This window comes from Arvicola amphibius, chromosome 4 (genome assembly GCF_903992535.2).
Source record: "Arvicola amphibius chromosome 4, mArvAmp1.2, whole genome shotgun sequence".
In the NCBI taxonomy this organism is placed as follows: domain Eukaryota; kingdom Metazoa; phylum Chordata; class Mammalia; order Rodentia; family Cricetidae; genus Arvicola; species Arvicola amphibius.
This window is the reverse complement of record NC_052050.1, coordinates 86,966,027-86,986,395: the sequence shown is the minus strand read 5'-3', so window position 1 is coordinate 86,986,395 and position 20,369 is coordinate 86,966,027. Positions and strand designations below refer to the sequence as shown.

Genomic DNA, 20,369 nt, shown 5'->3' with positions numbered 1-20,369 from the left:
CACATACATACAGACCTGAGCACGCATGTGATCACGCACATGGACATTCATACACACACAAATACACATATGGATAGGTTTTCACACATGAACACACATGTGAGTATGTGCGTACCCGAACACGTGACTATGCATGCACACACACAAACATGCATGTGAATATACACACATGCACATACATATATACATGCCTTTTATTTATTTATTTTATTATGTAACAATATTCTGTCTGTGTGTATGCCTGCAGGCCAGAAGAGGGCACCAGACCCCTTTACAGATGGTTGTGAGCCACCATGTCGTTGCTGGGAATTGAACTCAGAACCTTTGGAAGAGCAGGCAATGCTCTTAACCTCTGAGCCATCTCTCCAGCCCCTATACATGCTTTTTTAAAAAGAGAGAGAGAAAGAGAGATTAAGGAAATTTGCCCAGTGTCTCCAGTAAGTGGAAAAGAAGAGATGAGCTTGATACTACTTGGTGTTGCACTGGTCTGGTGGCCACAAGCATGGTCTCCCACCCAGAGTACCCCCCCACCCCGCTGTTCCCCAGTGCTCTTGAACACGAGACATGAGCAGTGCTTATCCTTCCCGTCACTTTATTCCTCAAGCCTGCCTGGAGGAGCAAGTACCAGAGCCCGACCTCATTACCTCCTCTTCTGCTCCCCAGGTCCCAGTACCTGCCCTTCATAAATGGCCCTTGTGGGTGGAGCAGAGATCTTCTGGGCGTGGCTCTCCCAGAAGCGCGTCAAGCCAGAATTCCAGGTCACGCACCAGTTGTTCGAACTCTCTCACTTCTTTCTCTAGCTTCTCCAAAAAACCATGCAAGTTTATCCTCAGCCACTTCCTGAGGGTCCTTATCGGCTCTTCAGCGGGTTCATAGGTCTGATACTCAAAACCCTGAAAGGCAGATGTCAAGGCTGTGTCTTCAGACTTTTCAGGAGGGTTTCTTGTTTGAGAAGATTCCCTGTGTCTTTGCAGATGCTATTCATTCTGCCTGGGTTACCCCACCCTACCTTCTCCACTTGACTAGCTCCTATTTCTCCTTCCCAAACTAGTTAACTGATGCCTTCTCTGAGAAGCCTTCCTGGGCCCCTTAGCACATCTCTGAGTGTTACCTGGGATGCCACAGGATTCTGAGGGTGATTGCAGTCCCTGATCTGTCCCGATACTTCCCAGCCGCTTCCTGAAACAGGCATAGACACTACCTCTTAACAAACAGTCCAGATAAGTGTGATTGGTCTCTGCAGTGGGAGGAAGAGTAGGAACGGACAGGGTGTGGGGCGCTGCACAGGCACCCCTCCTGAGGACCAACACCCCACTCTTTGGATTTTGTTTCTCCTTTCTTGGGTTCCAGAATGCTCACCTGATATCCCTGTGCCCAGGTACAGCACGAGAACCAACAGTGCTAACAGCGTCTGGGACGAGAAGAGGAGAAAGGAGACAGGAAAGTGAATTCCTGGGTGCAGAAGGCTCCATACCCCTGACAGGGCTTCAGTCATGGGGGAGCTGTTAGTCAGTTGCAGACATTTTCCATGATCTAAGTCACACGTACTTCCAACCGTTGGAGAAAGAGAAGACAGGACCATGCATGCCCTGACATTTATGTCATACCCTTCCTCCTCTCCCACTCTTCAGTCCTTCTGAATCCCTTAAAATCTTTTTATTCCAGTTGAACTGTGGGAGGCTCCAACTTTATAGAGATAGAGTTCACATACAACAAAACGTACACGTTAAATGCGCAGTCTGATCAGTTTTGACAAGTGTCTCCATGTGGCCTCAATGAAGATCTAATCCTTTCCACCATCTTGAAATGTCCCCCAAGCCCCTCTCAGTCAGTCCACTGGGGCACCGATGGCCACAACATGTCCATTTGTGAGTTTTGTGGAAATGAGTCGAGAATGTCTTTGTGTGGTGCTGCTGATGTGACTCCATGCTTTTGTGTGTTCAGTTTTATTGATGAGTATGTTGCATGGGCCTAACACACTTCATCCTCACCTCCTGGCGAGTTGTCTACAGTTTGAGGTGGTCGTGTACAAAAGTGTCTTGAACACGCATGTACCCTATCTTTGTGTGGACATGTTTCTTATCCCTGCTGGGTGACTATTCAGACATGGATATGCCAGGATGTGGGGTGAATGGATGCTTAATTCTAGTACAATATGCAGGACTGTTTCTCAAGATGTTATTCCATTATGTTCCATTGGCCACTCAGAGAATTCCTGCTGCTCTATGTCTTTGTCTTAGTATTTTCAATCTTAATTTTAACCACTCTAGTGCTATTACATAGAGACAGCCCAATCTATTCTATGTGTTTTCCAAATGATCAATGAGGTTTAGCATCTTTTGATTTTTAAAGACCTCTTTATTTTATGTGTGTTCTTTTTCTGCCCGCATGTTTGCGTGAGCAAACATGGGCATGCCTGATATTGGCAGAAGTCAGGAGCGGACTTCGGAACCCCTGGAACTGGAGTTATTACAGGTGGTTATTAGCTACCATGTGGGTGCTGGGAACTAAACCTGGATCCTCTGCAAGAGCAGCAAGTCCTCTTAGATGATGAGCCATCCCTGCAACCCGGGGGGCTTAGCCTCTCATCATGGCCTATTGGTGATTACTAATCTACATATCTTTGTTATGCCTACTGAAGGCAGTTGCTCTTTTTTATCGGACTGTCTGTTTTTTTGATTAAGTTGTCAAGTTCTTTAAATGTTTTGGATCTAAGTAGTTGGAAACATATTCACTGTGAATATTTTATCAACTCTGTGGCTTGCTTATCTTTTCAGTTTCTCGTCAGTATCTTTTGAAAAATTAGCAAGTTTCTTTTTATAAAGCCCAACTTATCCTTTTGGGTGTGCTTTTTGTGTGAAGTCTAAAACATTCGTCTCTTCTAAGGTTTGATTTTCTCTTTTTTTCCTCTAAACATTTTATTGTTTCAACTTAAATTTATGTGTATGATTCATTTTAAAGTAAATTTTGCACAAAATGTAAAAATATAGCTTGATAGGTTTTTTGTTTTGTTTTGTTTTTCGAAACAGGGTTTCTCCGTAGCTTTGGAGCCTGTCCTGGAACTAGCTCTTGTAGACCAGGCTGGCTTCAAACTCACAAAGATCAGCCTGCCTCTGCCTCTCAAGTCCTGAGATTAAAGGCATACACCACCACTACCTGGCTCTAGCTTGAGAGTTTTAAAAACATAGATATCTAGTTGTCCTGCAATTATTTTTAGGACTATTTTTCCTCATCAAATTATATTGATGCCTTTGGTGTGTCACATGGGTGTTCCTGGGTTCTATTGCTTCATTGTTTTGCATATCCATCCTTTGTCAATGCTAAATCCGTGTGAGTCTGTATCTGCTGGCACCACCATGCCATGCTAGTACCGCCATGCCACGCCATCACTGCCATGCCACGCTAGCACCACCGTGCCACGCCAGCACCGCCATGTCATGCTAACACCGCCATGCCACACTAGCACCACCGTGCCATGCTAGCACCGCCATGCCACGCCATCACTGCCATGCCACGCTAGCACCACCATGCTACCATGTCACAGACTAGAGACTTTGAACAGTAGATACAATTTTCTACCAGTTTATGCTGTTGAATGCAGCCTTTCTCTGGGGCTTTCAGGTGTCACCTCTCACCATGTCTTCAGATGGTTTTTCCTCTGACCCACATATCCTTGCTGCCTCTTGCGATAAGGGTACAGCCTGGCCCATAGACCAGAGACTTAACAGCAATTACCTCTTTAGAATCCTTGTCTACAGGTCGAGGCACTTGGGGCCTTACTATATACATTTGTCTCCAAATGAGACACGGACACTCTCTTGTCCCGTGTGAATGAGAATGAAAGAGAGTGTGGCAGCTACGGGAAGGGTTGCTTGAGTTCCTGCGGTGGGCTGCAGGGGAGTTGGGTCTGAAGTAGGGAGGGATGGGGGAAACGGCATGAGCCCCGGCTTACCTGCTTCCTGTCATCACAGTGGCTACTCCGTCTCTGCTCAAGCAGTTCAGCTGCCCCCTGCCCCCTGCCCCCCGTCTTCTGGATTGCCATGTCTCGACTCAGGGTCAGAGTGCCTGGGTGGATGGAAGCCCTTTCAGTGGAGAGGCAGGTAGGTGCCTCCCCTCCCCCACTCCTTGTCACCAGCCAAGCATGCGTTCTGATGTCACAGAAGGCAGAAGGCAGCTAAGTCCACCGCTCGGATTCTTACTACTGCCGCTCATATTATAACACATAGGCACACACACACATGCTCTCAGGCCCACACTCATGCCCACACGCGTGCAGAAAGCAATGGTCAGGAAGAGATGCTATGAATGACTAGGTTTTCAGATAAAGGAGTTTTCTCCCTACCTTTTGGTATAGATTTGCAAATTATTAAAATATTAATCTTTATTTTAAAAGATCAATAAAGACCACTTTGAAATAAATTACAATTTTATGGTGATCATGATAGGCTCCTATCCAGGTGGAAGTAGGAACATGGAGAGATGGGGGGAAACTTTCCAAATCTCTGCCCATTGTATCATCTGGCACTGCGGTAGGAAGCTTCATGGCCGGGCTGTGTGCTACCCTCCCAGCCTCACTCAGGCTTCTCCGGTTTTATTTGTGTGTGTGTGTGTGTGTGTGTGTGTGTGTGTGTCTATATCTATGTTTAATTCTGAATGCTGGTGTCACATCTATAGATTTGGTATCTACCGAGATACAGAATTCTAAAAGCACTTGTTGAGAAATATCTATTCCTGTCTTTAGACTGATATTTAATTGGATTGGTTTTTCTACAGTTGAGTGTTAAAAGTTTTTTTGTATATTCTGGAAATAAATCCTTTTCTTGTTAGATGGCCTCCTAGGATTTCTTTCAAGTCTATAGACCATTAAAAAAAATTCTCTTACTATGGACTTTTACAGACAAGAAGTTTGGACTTTTGGTGAGGTCCAAATTCATCAATTTTTTTTCTTTTCAGATTTGTGCTTTTCTTTCTTTAAAAATGTATTGGCTGGAGAGATGGTTTAGCAGTTAAGAATAAGGGCTGCTCTTCCAGAGGACCTGAGTTCTTTTCCTAGCACCCACATGGTGACTCAGAACCATCTGTAATCCAGTTCTAAGTGATTCAGTACCCTTTTCTGGCCTTTGAAGGCACTGTATGCATATGGTATACAGGCACACATGTAGGCAAAACATCCACATAAGTTATAGACTAAAAAAGAAATGGGTTTATATAGTGCACATGTGTGCACACATCTGTGCATTATAGATGTCCAATGACTCTGGCAGCATTTGATGAAAATGTGCTTTCTCCTTTGAATGGCTGCACACCTTTGTCAAAGTCAGTTGATCATATTGGTAGGTCTAAATCATGCTGCACTAGTCTGTGTACCAGTCTCCACAGCAAACCACACTGTCTTTTCAAATTTTGTTTTATTTAAATAACATTTTTAAATTTATTTTACATACTAACAAGTTTCTGCTCCCTCTTCTCCTCCCATCCCTTCCTTTTTCCCACTTATCCTTCTTCCCATCCGCTCCTCCCCCATCTCCATTCAAAAAGGGACAGGTCTCCCATGGGCTTGCACATCAAGTTGAGGCAGGACCTCAAATAAAGCTCCTCCCCTTATGTCTAGATGGGGCCAGGTAATCCAGCATGGAGAACAGGTTACCCAAAACCAGCTAAGCGCCAGGGAGAGGTCCTGCTCCCAGTGTTAGAAGCCTGGCTAGGAGACCAAGCTACACAACTGTCAAACATGCAGAAGGCCTAGGTCGGTTCCACCCAGGCTTCTTAACTGCTGATCCAACGTCCATGAGTTCCCATGAGCTCAGGTCCGCTGTCTCTGAAACCATACAGTCTTGATCAACATAGCTGTATCAGACCTTACTATCAACCACGGTGCTGTCTCTCACTTTGTCCTTCCGTGTCACGATGGTTTGATTCTTCTAGGGGCTGAACCTTTTCATATAAAGTTTAGAATAAATGTGTCTATCTACACAAAGCTTTGATGGCTGGGATCGACTCAATCCTACTGACCTGGGAGCTCTGACTTCTTTGCTGTGCTGTCCGTTCATGGACATAGTATGCTTTTCTGAAGGTTTAGATTTTTTCTGTTTGTAATCGGTGTCTTATAGCTTCAAGCGTATAGGTCTTACATACATTTTGTTAAGTATGAATTTCATTTTCTTTGGGCTTCCCTTATATCCCAGATATGTGAAGACATCATTTATTTCTCATGTTGTCATGAGTTTCCAAACTATACAGAGCTTCTAACTAACATACAATGTTTTTTGGCACCTGCTGCCTGCTAGGCCCGCACTTGATTGCTGCAGCCTCTGTAGGCTATTCGGGTACTGGATCGCTTTACCAGCCATCGTATTCCAAACGTTCACCATGCAGCCTGGTATGTGGTAAACACTGGGTAAAACTTTTTGCTGAAAGGATGACTAATGGGCCAGCATTAAACTGTGGGCTCTGAGAGGCCGTGGGGAGTGTGTGGTGAGTACATTCTTTTCTTCACAGACGAAAATTTGACTCGCTAATGAGTTGAATAAGTAAAACAGGTTACGTATGCTTTTTATTTTCTCAGTGATGAAGAGGAGGCTTATGGGGCCAAAGAAGGACACTAGCAACTGTGGTTGTTATGTACTGAGTCCTACTGTGTGCCAGACTCACACCAAGTGCTTTCTGTGCCTTACCTCCTTTCATCCTCACCATGACCTGACAGGGACAGAAGGGCTGGTCTGATGGGGGCATTACCCTAGAAACTCCGCACAACACACCTTTCCTGAGTGCGGGTCTAGTTAACTCCAAAACCTTTCAGTTTACCGCAATTTTAGCCCACAGCAAAGAGCCTTGCCCTTCGCGTCGTCCTTTGTTTATTGTGCAGATGTGGATTTCCATTTTAGTTCTGCGCTGTCAATAGTAGCTACAGGTCCTCTTTCCTCTCCGGCCCCATGCCCATTCACCTTGGCACCTTGCGTGTTTTGTGTGAGTTCTTCCAACTTGTTCCTCATCTTCTCTCGTGCGTTGCTAGCATCGCATGCAGCTAATATGTTTCAAGGAACTTGCAAGTGTTCGCACCCTGTTCAAACTGCTTTACGTATACTGACTGACCATTTATTGGTTCTATGTGGTGAGCAGCCCTGTCCTCATTGTGCAGGTGGCAAGACTGAAGCTTAAATCAACGAGGCCACCTTATCAAGTTTCAGAGCTGACCAGAAACAGGGCTGTGATCTGAAATCTGATCACCACAGGTCAAATCTGTAAAATGGGGTCTGATTACAGCACACTGCCTGCTGGTGGCTATCAGATACTGCTGTGTACATATTTTTGGTTGTGATCCTACCAACAGCTGAGCCATCTCTCCTGCCCTGTACATAGGAAAACTCAAGCCAGTGGAAAAAATATTAGATCTCCCAAGCCAGTTAAAAGAAAGATAACTAATTCAAGGCTCTTGCTTCCCAACTGGGGCAGGCTTTAAAAGGCCATTTTCATCATATCTGTTACTGTCTCAATTACTGTCCCATTGCTGTGAAGAGACACCAAGATTAAGGCCACTTATAAAAGAAAGCATTTAATTTAGGGACTAATGGTTCCCAAGGGTTTGAGTCCATAATCATCGTGGTGGGGAGCATAGCAACATGGTGCTGGAGCAGTAGCTGAGAGCTTACATCTGATCCACAAGTAGGAGAGACAGAGAGACAGACAGACAGACAGAGATAGAGATAGAGAAACACAGAGAGAGAACTGGGAAAATTCTTTTTTTTTTTTTTTATCAAGACAGGGTTTCTCTGTGTATCTCTGGCTGTCCTAGACACAGAGAGAGAACTGGGAAAATTCTTTTTTTTTTTTTTATCAAGACAGGGTTTCTCTGTGTATCTCTGGCTGTCCTAGAACTCACTCTGTAGACCAGGCTGGCCTTGAACTCACAGAGATCCACCTGCCTCTGCCTCCCTGAGTGCTGGGATTAAAGGCATGCACCACCACTGCCCGGTGGGAAATGAAATTTCCAAGTCTGAGCCCAGTGATACACTTCCTCCAGCAAGACCATACCTCCTAATCCTTCCCAAACAGTTCCATCAGCTGAGGAGCAAGAATCAAACATTTAAGCCTACAGGAGACATTCCCATTCAAGCCACCAGAATGACCTTATATATGTCTCCATATATAGCTGCTGGCCTTTTGGGCATTATCTCTTAAATACTTCAAATGTTAAGTGCAGATATAGAAGGATCGCCCTCTGAGCTCATTGCAGTCCATTGAAACTAGGGGGTTATGATCACACAGAAAGGAACCCACCAGAAACCTGTTCTAGGAACCTGGTGAATTATTTCAGGAACCTCACTGAAGAGCTCAGGGGATTAGTTTTGAAGGTCATTTCGTGGTTGTTTGGCATTAGGGCAGGAAGAGCCCGCTCGGTCCTTGAAGCATGCCAGCAGTTGGCTCAGATAGGCCAAGGAGGAGGAGCAAGGGAAGGGGGAAATAGAGACCCAGTGACTTCCTAGTGACTTCAGGGATGAATAGGGAGGAAAGGAATGAAGGGGACACCTGTAAAAGCATCTGGAAGATCAAGTAAATAACTAGTCCTGAAAGTCACACACCAGCCAGGGAGAAACCTGCCTCATGCCTACCTAGCAAGAGGAAGCCAAGCAGGACTCCCAGCTTGAGCCCTGTCTTCTAAATACACCTGGGTTCATTCCTGGTGCCCCTGTAACGGGACACTTGGAAAAGTGACCTTATGTCTCTGAGTCAGTATGGCAGGACATCTTAGGAGGTCACTGGGAGGCGTAGTGGGATGGACTCTCTCAGCCTCTTCCTTCACCTCCTCCCATATTCCCCATCTCTCACCAAATACTATGATTTCTCCTGGATAATCCCACTCTCCAAATAAGGCTCTGAAAGCCTCGACATGGCAAGCCTATGAAGAAAGTTAATAGGAAGTGTGACCTTCAGGCATAGGTAAGGGTGGTGGGATACGGGAAAGAGAGAAGGGAGGTGGCTTCATAGCAGAAGGGGCTTTCTGACCAGCTTAAGGGAGAAAGAAGATTTGGGAGAATAGGTACTCTGGGCAAAAACCTCAGAAGCTGAGCCTTAAGATAAAACCTAGTCCTAGACTGGGTCTGGTACCTTGCAGGGGTCTATGGAAGGAGGCTAGAGTTGATGACAAAGGTTGTGAGCCTTGCCATCAGATGTCTGGAGGTACAGAATGATACACAGATGACATGGGGTACAGAAGTTCAGAGCAAGAATTGAGGGAGGTCAGTAATGCACAGGTCTAGGAGGACAGCCAATTGTAGCTCTAAACATGAAGACTCAGTGTCCTCAGATCTTCTGATTATGTTCAGGAAAGGCTCGAAATCCAGTCTTGCATGCAAAATCAACTGACTCGTGCGTGCTGACAGCATCTCCAACTTTAGAAGGAAATGGACCGTGTGTACTAAATGTAGGTGGTGCTTATGAGCTGCTTGATTGCCTGTCTGCTGTGACAGGCACAGCGACGAACCATACATTTGTCCCAAATCTTCACTACAGCCCTATTAGGTGTTATTCAGGATGACAAGCCACAGACACCCGCTTTGCTACATTAAACCAGAAAGCATCCAATCATAAAGGAGGCCCAAAGGGTTTCTGGCCCTGATGGAAGGCTGAGAACCAAGGAGAAATGGCGGTCTCCAGGGAGGAGCTTCTGGATGCAGAATTTGGTACCAGGCCAGCTGTCTGCTCTGGGTGGGTGGAGTTCATCACCCTGGGAGAATTCTAAACTCTCATGGTTCTAGATCCGTTTCATATTCTCTCAACTAGATAATCTAAAACAAGAGAACAATTTTCCCTTAACTTTGAAGACCACAAGTCTTAGGTTATCATTGCTGGGTCTTCATTAGGAATTCTATGGCTGGGGTGAAACACCATGACCTTCAGCAGCTTGGGGGAGGAAAGGGTTTGTTCTGCTAATAATTCCACATCATAGTCCATCATTGAGGGAAGTCAGGGCAGGAACTTAGGCAGGAACCTGGAGGCAGAAACTGAAGCAGAGACCATAGAGGAATGCTGCTTACTGACTTGCTCCTTGTGGCTTGCTCAGGGTGCTTTCTTACAGCATCCAAGACCACCAGCCTAGGGGTGTCATCACTCGCAATGGCCTGGGTCCACCTGCTTCAATCATTAATTGGGAAAATGCACTACAGACTTGCCTACAGGCAAACTTTAGGGAGGGATTTTCTTAGTTGAGGTTCCCTCTTCCCGAATGACTTCAGCTTGTGTCAAGTTGACATAAAACTCTCCAGCACAGCTATGAAGGAGCCAGCCTGACCACACTCCCTCTGAAGGTTCTGGGGGGGGGGGACCCTTTCCTTTCCTCTTTGGGTTTCTGGTGGATGTCTTAATTTCTTGACTTCAAGCCACACTATTCTCATGTCTGCCTGTGCTCACATCGCCTTTTCCTTCAGGATGTGAGATCTTTCTGCCCTTCTTTCACAATGAAACATGGGGCTGTACTGGGATCTACCAGAGAATTCATGACAATTTCCTTAATTGCAAAATTCTTAAGTTAAAGACATTTGTGCTCTGACTTTGCAACACAAGTTCTAGGAAACAGGATGTGGGAATATTTGGGAGTACTTTTCCCAGTCTGCCACTGTGTCTTCGGTACAGCTCCCCAAGACACAACATTCTGAGTATTGAGAGTCTCTGGGCTGACCCTTACTCCCCCCAGGCCTAACCCCTAATAATAGGTGGTAAAGAGGTTGCCAGGGGCACCCCAACTCCACCCCAGAGCTGTGCTACCCTACCAGGCTTCCTGGATGAGTGGCTATATCAGGGGTGAGGACATTCTAGATGCTGAGCATCCCATGCTTACTTCTTTAATTGATTGCATCTGAGAGGACCAGCAGGGAAATAGGGTACCCAAGCTCTCAGCACCTCTCTCCACTCCCTGGCACCTAGTAAGTACTCACTGCCTGCTAACCACTTGCTCCCCCCGGTCTATCTCTCTCTTCCCCTGGGAATGCAGCAAGTGGATCCTCAATGTCACAGCAGCTGAGGGGACAAATGCATATGTTTATCCACAGCTCTGGCATAGGCTGCCTGCCAGGGACACGGGCCACACCAAAAAAGAAAAAAAAAACCCAAACCTTCTGCATGGCCCATTAATCAAAAGGCCAAGAGAACTGAAGAGCGGACCAAAAGGAAAGAAAATGCAGGATTAATTTATGAGGCGTTCCGCTGCCTGGATGGCTCATTGCACCCCTGCTCTGGCAATGCTGCCGTGCAATGCGCTTCTAGACTTACTGTACTTCAACATCCAGGGGCTCTTTTGTAACAAGCCAAATATTCCTGGGTTATTGTTCTAGGCACCTCCCGTTGGTCATTGGGCTAATTTATTTCAGTCGGAATTCCAGGACCAGACACAACTCTTATTACTCACTGCTTCAGAGAGGGAATAAAAAAGCAATTGATATTTGGAAAAATGAAAAATATGTCCAGAACACTTTGGGTCCTGAGGCCAAGAAGGAAAAGGAGGGGGGCTGGGTGGAGGGGAAAAAAATCAGGCAGGCTCACCTCGTCACGCACTCTGTTGTGGCCCGTCTCGGAGACAGAGAGTCTAGAATGTCTACAGACAAATGAATCAACGACAGGGTGCTGAGAGTTCCCGACACCTGAGTCCTTCTGCGCCTGACTTCAGCGGCCACCTGCGGGAGTAGGAGTGGAAAATACTGCAATTAGTTGGAGGGTGAGGGAGAAAGCTCAGTGGGGCAGTTGAGTTCCTAAGGCCGTTTGCGCCCCTCTCTGAGACTCCTCATAGAAAACTGACCTAGGAATAGGGCTTGAGGCATGACTGTCCAGAGACGTTTGCTCTTAGGACGCCAGGCAGTGGGGGGAAGGAGACTTTTACTTGGTGGAGACATGATGAAGGGGTGTCCCCGGAGAGTGTAAGTGTTCTTCCAGAGACCCGAAAGGAGGCCAAATGTCTATTTTGCCATGAGAGATCTTTTGCTGGGAGTTAGTGTGAAATCCATGGCTTTGCTGTTCCTGGGAACCCTGGCTGAGCATCCAGTCTTCAGCAGTCAGAGTGGCTTCTGTGGATATGCAGAGGAAAGGGGTGGGCTCTGTGATTACAACAGAAGCTGTCCAGACAGGTGGCGCACAAAGAGGAAGGGATATGTATATGTGCCGTGGGCTTTCTGATATGGTGTTGTGGGGAGGGGTCTTGGCTGCATAGCTAAGCAATATGGAAAGAAATCCTGCCCTTCTCTACTGTGAGACCTTGGGCCACACCCACTTTATGAGCTCTCAGTTTCCCCATCTAGGTAGAGAAGATAATGTGCTGGTTGGTTTTTGTAAACTTGATGCCAACCTAGACATATCTGGGAAGAGGGACTCTTAATTAAGAAGATGTCTCTATAAAACTGTCCTGTAGACAAGCCTGTTGGATACTTTCTTGATTAATGATTGGTGTAGAAGGACAGGGCCCATTGTGGTGGTGCCACCCGACCTACGCAGATGGTCTTGGGGTATATAAGGAAGTAAACTGAGAAAACCGTGGAGAGACAGCCAGTAGACAACATTCTTCCCTGTCCTCTGCTTGAGTTCTTACCCCGACTTACCTTCACGATGAACTGTAGACTATATATATATATAAAAAAAAAATAAACCGTTTCCTCCACAAGTTGCTTTTGGTAATGGTGTTCATCACATCAGAAGAAAACAAACTAAGAAGAAACTGGTACCAGGAGTGGGGTGTTGCTGTGGCAAACCTGACCATGCTGTTCTGGGGAGGACGATAGAAAGACTTTGGAAATCTGGACTAGATAAACCTTTGAGTGTTCAGAGCCTCGGGAGCTGTTGTAGTGACTTAGGAAATAATCCAGAGAGCGCGCAGATGGTGGACACACAACTTGTGGTGGACACACGACTTGTAACGCCTCCACGGGAAATCTGAGAATCTTTATAAGAAGCTATCGGGCCACTGAATACTTTGAATTAAAAGTTCATGGCCCTGGTCATCTGGAGATGATGAATTAGCTGTGATTAAGAAAAGAATGGCACTGTGCAGGGCGTGATGATGCACACCTTTAATCCCAACACTTGGGAGGTGTAGGCAGGCAGATATGTGACTTCGAGGCCAGTCTGATATACAGCCGGGGCTACACAGAGAAACCCTGCCTTGAAAGAGAGGGGAGGTACCATTGAGGCAAACTCTTCTGCCAAGTGTTTTCTCAGGGTCCACATACAGAAGCTGTGTTCCAGAGGTGGCCAAGTTTGTACCTCGCGCTGGTGCCAAACTTGGCGATGCATAAGCATTCTCCAGGTGGAACTGGTCTTGAAGGCCTGAAGTGCTCATAGAGAGCAGCTGAGGCTTGGCACTACGAAGGGCCAGGAGGGGCCGCCGGTGAAGGTGAAGCCTCAGTTGCAGGAGAAGCCCTAGGACTGACGGAGTCACAGAGAGAAGTTGAGGCTTGGAACTATGTGGCAGGACCAGAGTCCCTAGAGAGAGCCCATAAGAGGCTACTAGTGAAGATGCAGCCCAGTTTCAGTAGAGACCCCAGCATAGTGGAGATACCAGTACCATGGGATGCCAATCAAAGCACAGCCATAACTGTGAAGTGAGCCTAGGAAGCAAGCTGTGTATGCTGCAGAGGGAGGAGCCAGAGAAGTGGAGCTGCCAAAGCCCTTTGGAGCCCGGAAGATCATAAGTCTCAGAGACCCAACACAGAACTTTACACTCTTGGACTTTGGTTTTGCTTTGATTTGATTGCGACCGGGCCCTGGTTCTTCCCCCCTAGAGTAAGAAAATACTTAGCTTAGTTTTGATTTTACAGGAGCCCACGATTGAGACACTTTAGACTTTTAAAGAGATTTTTTTTTTTAAAAAAAAGAGAACTTGGACTTTAAAAGTATTGAAAAATGAAATCCTGTGGGACTTTTAAAGTCATTCTATGTGTATGTTGTGATATTAATGTTAGATCCTGGGGATGAACAAGAAAGGAAAGGTTATGGTTTGGTAAGTGATGGGCCAGTGTATCAAGTTGACAAGGGGTAAAAACGCTGGTTGGTTTTTGTCATTTTGATCTGGGAAGAGGGACTCTTGATTGGGAAACTGTCTCTACAAGATTGGCCTGTATGCAAGTCCGTTGGTCATTTCTTGATAAATAATTGATATGGGGGGGGACGTTCATCTCACTGTGTATGCGCTACCATGGGCAGGTGGTCTTGAGGTATATAGGAGAAAAGGCTGACTCATGAGGAACCAGTGAATAGTAAACACCATTCCTCTATGGCCATACTTCAGTTCTTGCCTCCAGATTCCTGCTTGAGTTCCTTCCCCGACTTCCCATTGTGATAGACCACACGTAGAAGCTGAAAATAAGCCCTTTATTCCCAAGTTGCTTTTGGTTATGGCATTTATCATAGCACTAGAAACAAAATTAACAGATTCAAATTCCTGCCTTCTACAGTGTCAGAAGGAGCAAGAGTTGCCTGTGGAAATACTGCCCGTGGTGACAGTGACAGCTGTCCCCCGTGCTGCACTTTTTCACCTGGGCTCAGAGCCCTCATTGTCTTGTCGGGTCATGCCCACAACTGGGAGAAGCAGAATCTCAGGTCCTTGTTCTACATCTGAGAAACTGAGGTCTCATTCAAGACCCCAGAAGCCGAGGGTATGATTTCTACTGCTTCTCATGAGGATTCGGGTCTTCAAGATGCAGGCTGAGACTGTGAGTGGAGCAGAGATAGCCTGTCTCCCGAGAAGTCTGACCTGCTCCTTTCAATGGTCCGTGTGTACTGCTGAGCACATGTTGAAGCTGTACCCAGAACATGAATTCCAAGGTCCTCAGAGCTAGGGGTTCAAGACATTTGAGGAGGAGCATGTGACAGCACAGCCTAAGAGAAAGGGACTGGGGCTCAGTCCTGGCGCTGGACTGTGTGGTTTCCACCACGTCTGTCAATCTCTGTTCCTCTCGAAACTACACATGTGTGGCCGTGAGTAGGAGGGACGAACCTGAACCTGTGAAAGACGGACCTGCAGACCCCGTGCAGGTGCTAGGAGTATGGCTCTCCCGGCCTATGGGAGAGAACTCTGTATCTCTTAAGGGAATGTCGTCAAGGGTGTCTGACTTGGCCTCCAGCCCCTGGAGGTTGAAATGGCTTTGAAATAAGATCCAAGCGACCACGTCTGGCACATTTCTGGACTCATGCAGCTGTTGCACTCCTGTCCTACGAAACTGTCCCCCAGGTCCACTTCCTCATAGGCCCCAACGCTGTCAGGGTCTCCTGAGGAGCCTACAGTTGCACTGACGACTCCTGCCTCCGTGGTGGGGTAAGGCCAGGTTCATAAAGAACGGTGGGTGTGTCACAGCTCTGAAAGGCTCCTGCAGATCTCAAGCCAGGATGTTTTGTCTCAAGCCACTTTGGGGGTTTTGGCAGCTAGGAGCAGAAGGATCGTGGACACAAATAGCTACATGTCAGGTTGTGATCTTACAAGAAACATCGTGGAACTCCTCACTGTGGTCGCTCCCCAGGCTTGGTGAACGAGCCTCAGAACAAAGTTCAAAGGCACCAGGGTGGGATGGGGCAGAAGTGTGGCTAAATCCAGAAGAGGTTTCAGGAGGCTTGGAACTTGGACCCTAGGGTCCCCTTGGTCACCCATGAGAGGAGGAGGGGAGAGAGGTGTGTTCAGTAGACCTGAGCCCTACATCGCTTCACTGGTTCTCCGTGCAAATCCAGGTTGGTTTGCTTATATCCCCTACTGCCTAGGTGACAGCAGTATCACCCTGTCACAGGGCAAGTTTACCAAGGTGGGGCAGCCTTGAATGGGAGGAGCTGGAGAGTGCCAGAGCTGTCCAGCAGCCATTGCTAACCATAGTCACAGCAGCCAGGACGGTCGGGATAACAAACGGATACGGCCAACTCTGGATTGGACCAGCTTTGATGACCTTGCTCCGACTCAGTCCTTACAACCCTCTTAGACAGATGCCATTTTTCTTTCTCCTCGGCATGGAAGGACTCAGCCACAAAGCCCACAGCTGCAAAGACCTCTGAGAAGGGTCTGGACAGTGACCACGTAGGTATGTTGAAATTCCATTTGGCACGTAAGGCCGGCTGAAGCTCCATCTCCCTTGGTCAGCCACACAAATCCTTTTCCCTACTACGGAATTGCAGAAGGTGTGAATTTTAAAGATCAGGAGCCTTCCCATACATTGGACATGGACCCACGTTTTTGTGCGACACACTTGCCCTGCTCCGGGTACTCAGGCTTTCTTTGGGTAGGCCTGGTTGCTCCTGCTGGCCACTAGGTATTGACATCTACTTGCCTGGCCCTGACGGTTCCTGGATGCCATCCCTACCCTGTTTCTTCTAGTTAATTATAAAGTCCCACTGCCTTGGATTATTAGTAAACCCTTTCCATGTATTTTTTTTTTTTTGATGAACCCTAGGAGAGTCCCAGCATATTTATAGAGGGAATTTCTCTCTATAAAGGAATCCCTCCTATTTGGAGCTAAGCCCAACAGGACTCAGTGTCCTCAGAGGAAGGCACGTGACCTGTCTGAGGAGCTGTTTCTAGTTCTCTGTTAACGCTGTGGGCTTTTGGAATGAAACATATGTATTAAGTGCCCCCTGTGCCCCAGGCATGGGGGAGGGGTTATGCAGATTGGCCAATTTACAGACGAGGATGGCTGCATTTAGATGCAATGACCCCCTCACCTGCTTCTCAGGTCAGAACTGACTTGCTGGTGTCAGAGCCAGAATTTGAACCCACGTCTATTGGTTCCCACGTCTGACTCTTTCCATACACGCCCCGGGGCCAGCTCTCTGTGCCAGGCCCCTCTGCCAAAGAGAAGACCTTTTCGATGTTTTGTGTCCTTGAAGGCAAACCAAAAGAATTCCCTGCTCGCAGCCGGCATTCCAAGTATTGGTTTATGGGTTTTGGTAAGAACGCAGCCAGGGGCCTATCGCCCTTAGTGAAACAGATACTTTCCAATCAAAGAGTCAAACCCGAACTTGGCTTCTTAGAAAACCACTCGTCTGGAACATGTGCCAGCCACCAGACGCTCCTGCCGTTCAGATTTTTAAAACTGTCTCAAACATATGGAGAGACCTTTAGGATGGAGGGTGGGAAAGACGCAGACCCGCCTACGAAAGTGTACGGATGATCAAGTCCTCAGGACCCTGTGGCTGGCCAGAGGCAAGCCAGCCCTTTTTGTGGCATTCTCTGAGTCCGCTGCCTCACTGAACCCCAAATGGGCTTTTATTTTATGAGACTTCTCTTTCATGAAACAAAAACAGCAATTAAAGAGAAAACCCTTCTATAAACAAGTGTCTATAGCCCTCGTTTGCTTAACTTTTTCCAGCCTTAGGGAAAAACTAGAGCTGAACTGGCCTTCTGAAAGAAGGTTCGGGAAGTATTTTCTTTCAGGTTCATTCAAAATAGTCACATCACCCCCTCCACCCCTTCTCGAATTCTGAAGTTTCCAGTGGTCTCTACCATATCCTGGAGACTCACAGTGCAGGTGTTCTCTGGTCCTCTGGCCACAGTCGCGGGGACAGGCCAGTGACTGGGTGCCACTGTGATCGAAACCCTCACCCCAAATCAATACAGAACTGGAGACCCTAAATGGTCCCCCCGTTCGCACAGCAGACGTCAGTTGCCGTCATCCAAGAACCAGCTGGAAGCTGGGTAGGGACCGGCTAATCCACTCTGAATGGTCAGCTGAGGGTGCCGAGCAGACATAACCCACAGTTCCCGAAGGTTTCCCTTAACCCTTCCTGAGTTTTGATCTGAGGTTTGTACAAATAGAAGTTATGTGCGGGGTGGAGCCCGGCCAGCAAGTCTCTGAGAAACAGCCTGCATCTTACACATTTGGTTTGAGACAGCCAGACATAAATCTTTGAGGATATCCGTCTTCCTAGCCGAGTGGCTGGGTTTTGTGATTACTACAGCCTGGTTAGACTGGAATGGAGAAAATACTTTCTGAGGTCCAAGGAAAGGGCTAATATTCCCTGAATAGTGAATGCAGTCTGTCAAGCAGAAAGGAACGCTTGTTTCCAAAAGTCAGTGGCTACACGCTATAAAGGAGAAAAGAGTGTGTGTGTGTGTGTGTGCACATACTTGGAGGTGTGTGTGCAAGTGTGCACAGTGTGTGTGTACAAGTGTGCACATGAGTGTATATACGTGCACAAGTATGTGTGTCTGCCTGTGATTGCATACATGTATGTGTATACACATCTATGCGTATGCCTATATGTATATATACTCACATGTATACATGCATGTGAGTGCACACACGTGCATGTGCATGTAGCAAGAGGGGATAATCAGTTTTACTTTTTCTGCCTCTGTAGTAGGAAGTTAAGCTGGGGCGCCTTAGCCACCTCTGTGGCAAAGTGAGGCAAATCCATATTGTCAACCCCCTCTCTGTGCCCTTTGAAAAACCACCAGTTCTAGTGTCAGATTTTGCCTCCATGCATTCAGTATAGATCCTCCTCTCTATATATTTATATGATATGACATATCATAGTATATGATCATTCTCCTCGTCAATACTTTCCCAAGTGCTCACTTCATGCTAGGCACTGGCCTAGGTTATTCATTGGTTTGGCTTTTGGAACAGGGTCTCGTAGAGCCCAGGATGTATCCTAGGCTTTGCTGAAGCTCCCTGTCAATCTGGCCGTGGAAGTATATTGGTTTTACCAATGTGGGCTTATTAAGTTTGTTGAGCAAGTATGAGCCTCATTCTGAGACAGTCTCCGTCTCAAAATGGGAAATTAAAGACACTACAAGGCTTGGGAAATGGACATTTTAAGAGTGTACTTTGAAGTACAGGCACTTAAAAATGCCAGTTTGACTTTAGGGAGGGAGGTTATAGCCTGCAGAGGGCGTCAGTCTTATGGGTAGACGGTCACACCCTCATGGGAAGATATTGGTGGACACTAGGAAGTATGGAGGAGGGCCCAGTCTGAGCCTATGGAGAACAAGCCCATAGGAGGATTTGACTCTATTTCCTTTTTTATTAGCATGTATTAACACAACAATGGGTTTTCTTGTGACATTTCACACATACACAGAATGTATTTTGATCCTAGTGGCCTGTATCCTCTCTTGTCTTTCCTCCCATGCATTGATCACCTCCATTCTTCCCAGCTGGTTCCTGACCTCCCATCCACCTACACATCTTTCTCTGTGTGTGATTCAGCTTGCTTATTAGGGTTGCTTATATGAGCATGACTGAGGGTTGTTAGCAGAAACATTGGCAACACCACTGAAGAAAATGTGTTCCCTCTGCAGCAACCCTTAATGCCTGGACATCCTCAGGAAGGGGTGGGGCCTCATGACCCCTCCCCTATCCATGGACCCATCTGTTTTTTTTTTTTTTTTTTTTTTTTTTTTTTTTTTTTTTTTTTTTTTGGTTTTTCGAGACAGGGTCTCTCTGCAGCTTTTTTAGAGCCTGTCCTGGAACTAGCTCTTGTAGACCAGGCTGGCCTCGAACTCACAGAGATCCGTCTGCCTCTGCCTCCTGAGTGCTGGGATTAAAGGCGTGCGCCACCACCGCCCGGCTCCATGGACCCATCTTATACAGGCCTACGCAGATGATAATAGCTGCTGAGAGTCTAAGAGCGCAAGCCATGGCCTGTCTGGAAGATAGTGGTCCCCAGTACTCCATCACCCTGGAGGGGATGATATAGAGAGGCCACGTTTAGGGCTATACACTCAATAGTCTCTTATTCTCACCATTTGACCAGCTATGAGTCTCTTCAGTAACTCCCGCACAAAGAAGCTCCCTGACCAAGCCTGAGAGCTGCACCAAGCCATGGGCAGAACATAACTGTTTAGAAGGCCATTTGATGGACACAGCATGCCAGCTGAGCATGAGCAGTGGCTTTCCCACTAAAGCCTGTGACCTCCCCAGTCACAGACTTCTGTACATGTGTACAGGACCCAGCATGAATTCCCTTCTGTGGAGTATCCTCAGATCCAATGAGAAAATGATTGATTATTCCAGTAACTAGAAGACTTAACTCTTAAAAGAACTCATTGGGCTGGGCGTGGTGGAGCACATCTTTAATCCCAGCACTCAGGAGGCAGAGGCAAGCGGGTCTTTGTGAGTCTTTGGAAAGCCTGGTCTACCTAGTGAGTTCTAGGGCAGCTAGGGATGCATAGTAAGACCCTGTCTTGAAAAAAACTAAAGAGAGAGAGAGAGGAATGAGTGAGAGGAGCTAAGCCTTGGGCACAGGGGACCTCATGTGAGGGACATGGTACTCTGGAGAAATTTCTAGGTGTTCATACTGGCCCCAGGAGGGCATCTGAGGAGGCAAAGTTGTACAGGGGAGGATAGGCCCAGCTCAGTAGTGGTGGAAACGGCTGCAGGACTACAGGAAGATACTCCCAGCTGGCAGCA

General features: G+C 47.0%; 1 protein-coding gene across 1 annotated transcript; it reads right to left on the bottom strand.

The window, feature by feature from the left end:
* Nucleotides 1–680: 680 nt before the first annotated feature.
* On the bottom strand, nucleotides 681–4,042 carry Smim23 (small integral membrane protein 23). The gene is made up of 4 exons (XM_038324687.1): nucleotides 3,953–4,042; nucleotides 1,360–1,411; nucleotides 1,112–1,179; nucleotides 681–893 (listed from the first exon to the last, which is right to left on the bottom strand). The coding sequence occupies exons 1-4, from the start codon at nucleotides 4,040–4,042 to the stop codon at nucleotides 681–683; spliced, it is 423 nt and encodes a 140-aa protein (XP_038180615.1).
* Between the last annotated feature and the right edge of the window lie 16,327 nt (nucleotides 4,043–20,369).

Bases quoted from the DNA above. Each gene is read 5' to 3' on its own strand.
- Smim23 (XM_038324687.1), bottom strand. From the start codon at position 4,042: ATGGCAATCCAGAAGACGGGGGGCAGGGGGCAGGGGGCAGCTGAACTG. The intron at 1,412-3,952 runs GTAAGCCGGGGC...TTCTCGTCCCAG, and splicing joins ACTGTGATGACAGGAAGCAG to ACGCTGTTAGCACTGTTGGT. The intron at 1,180-1,359 runs GTGAGCATTCTG...TGCCTGTTTCAG, and splicing joins CCTGGGCACAGGGATATCAG to GAAGCGGCTGGGAAGTATCG.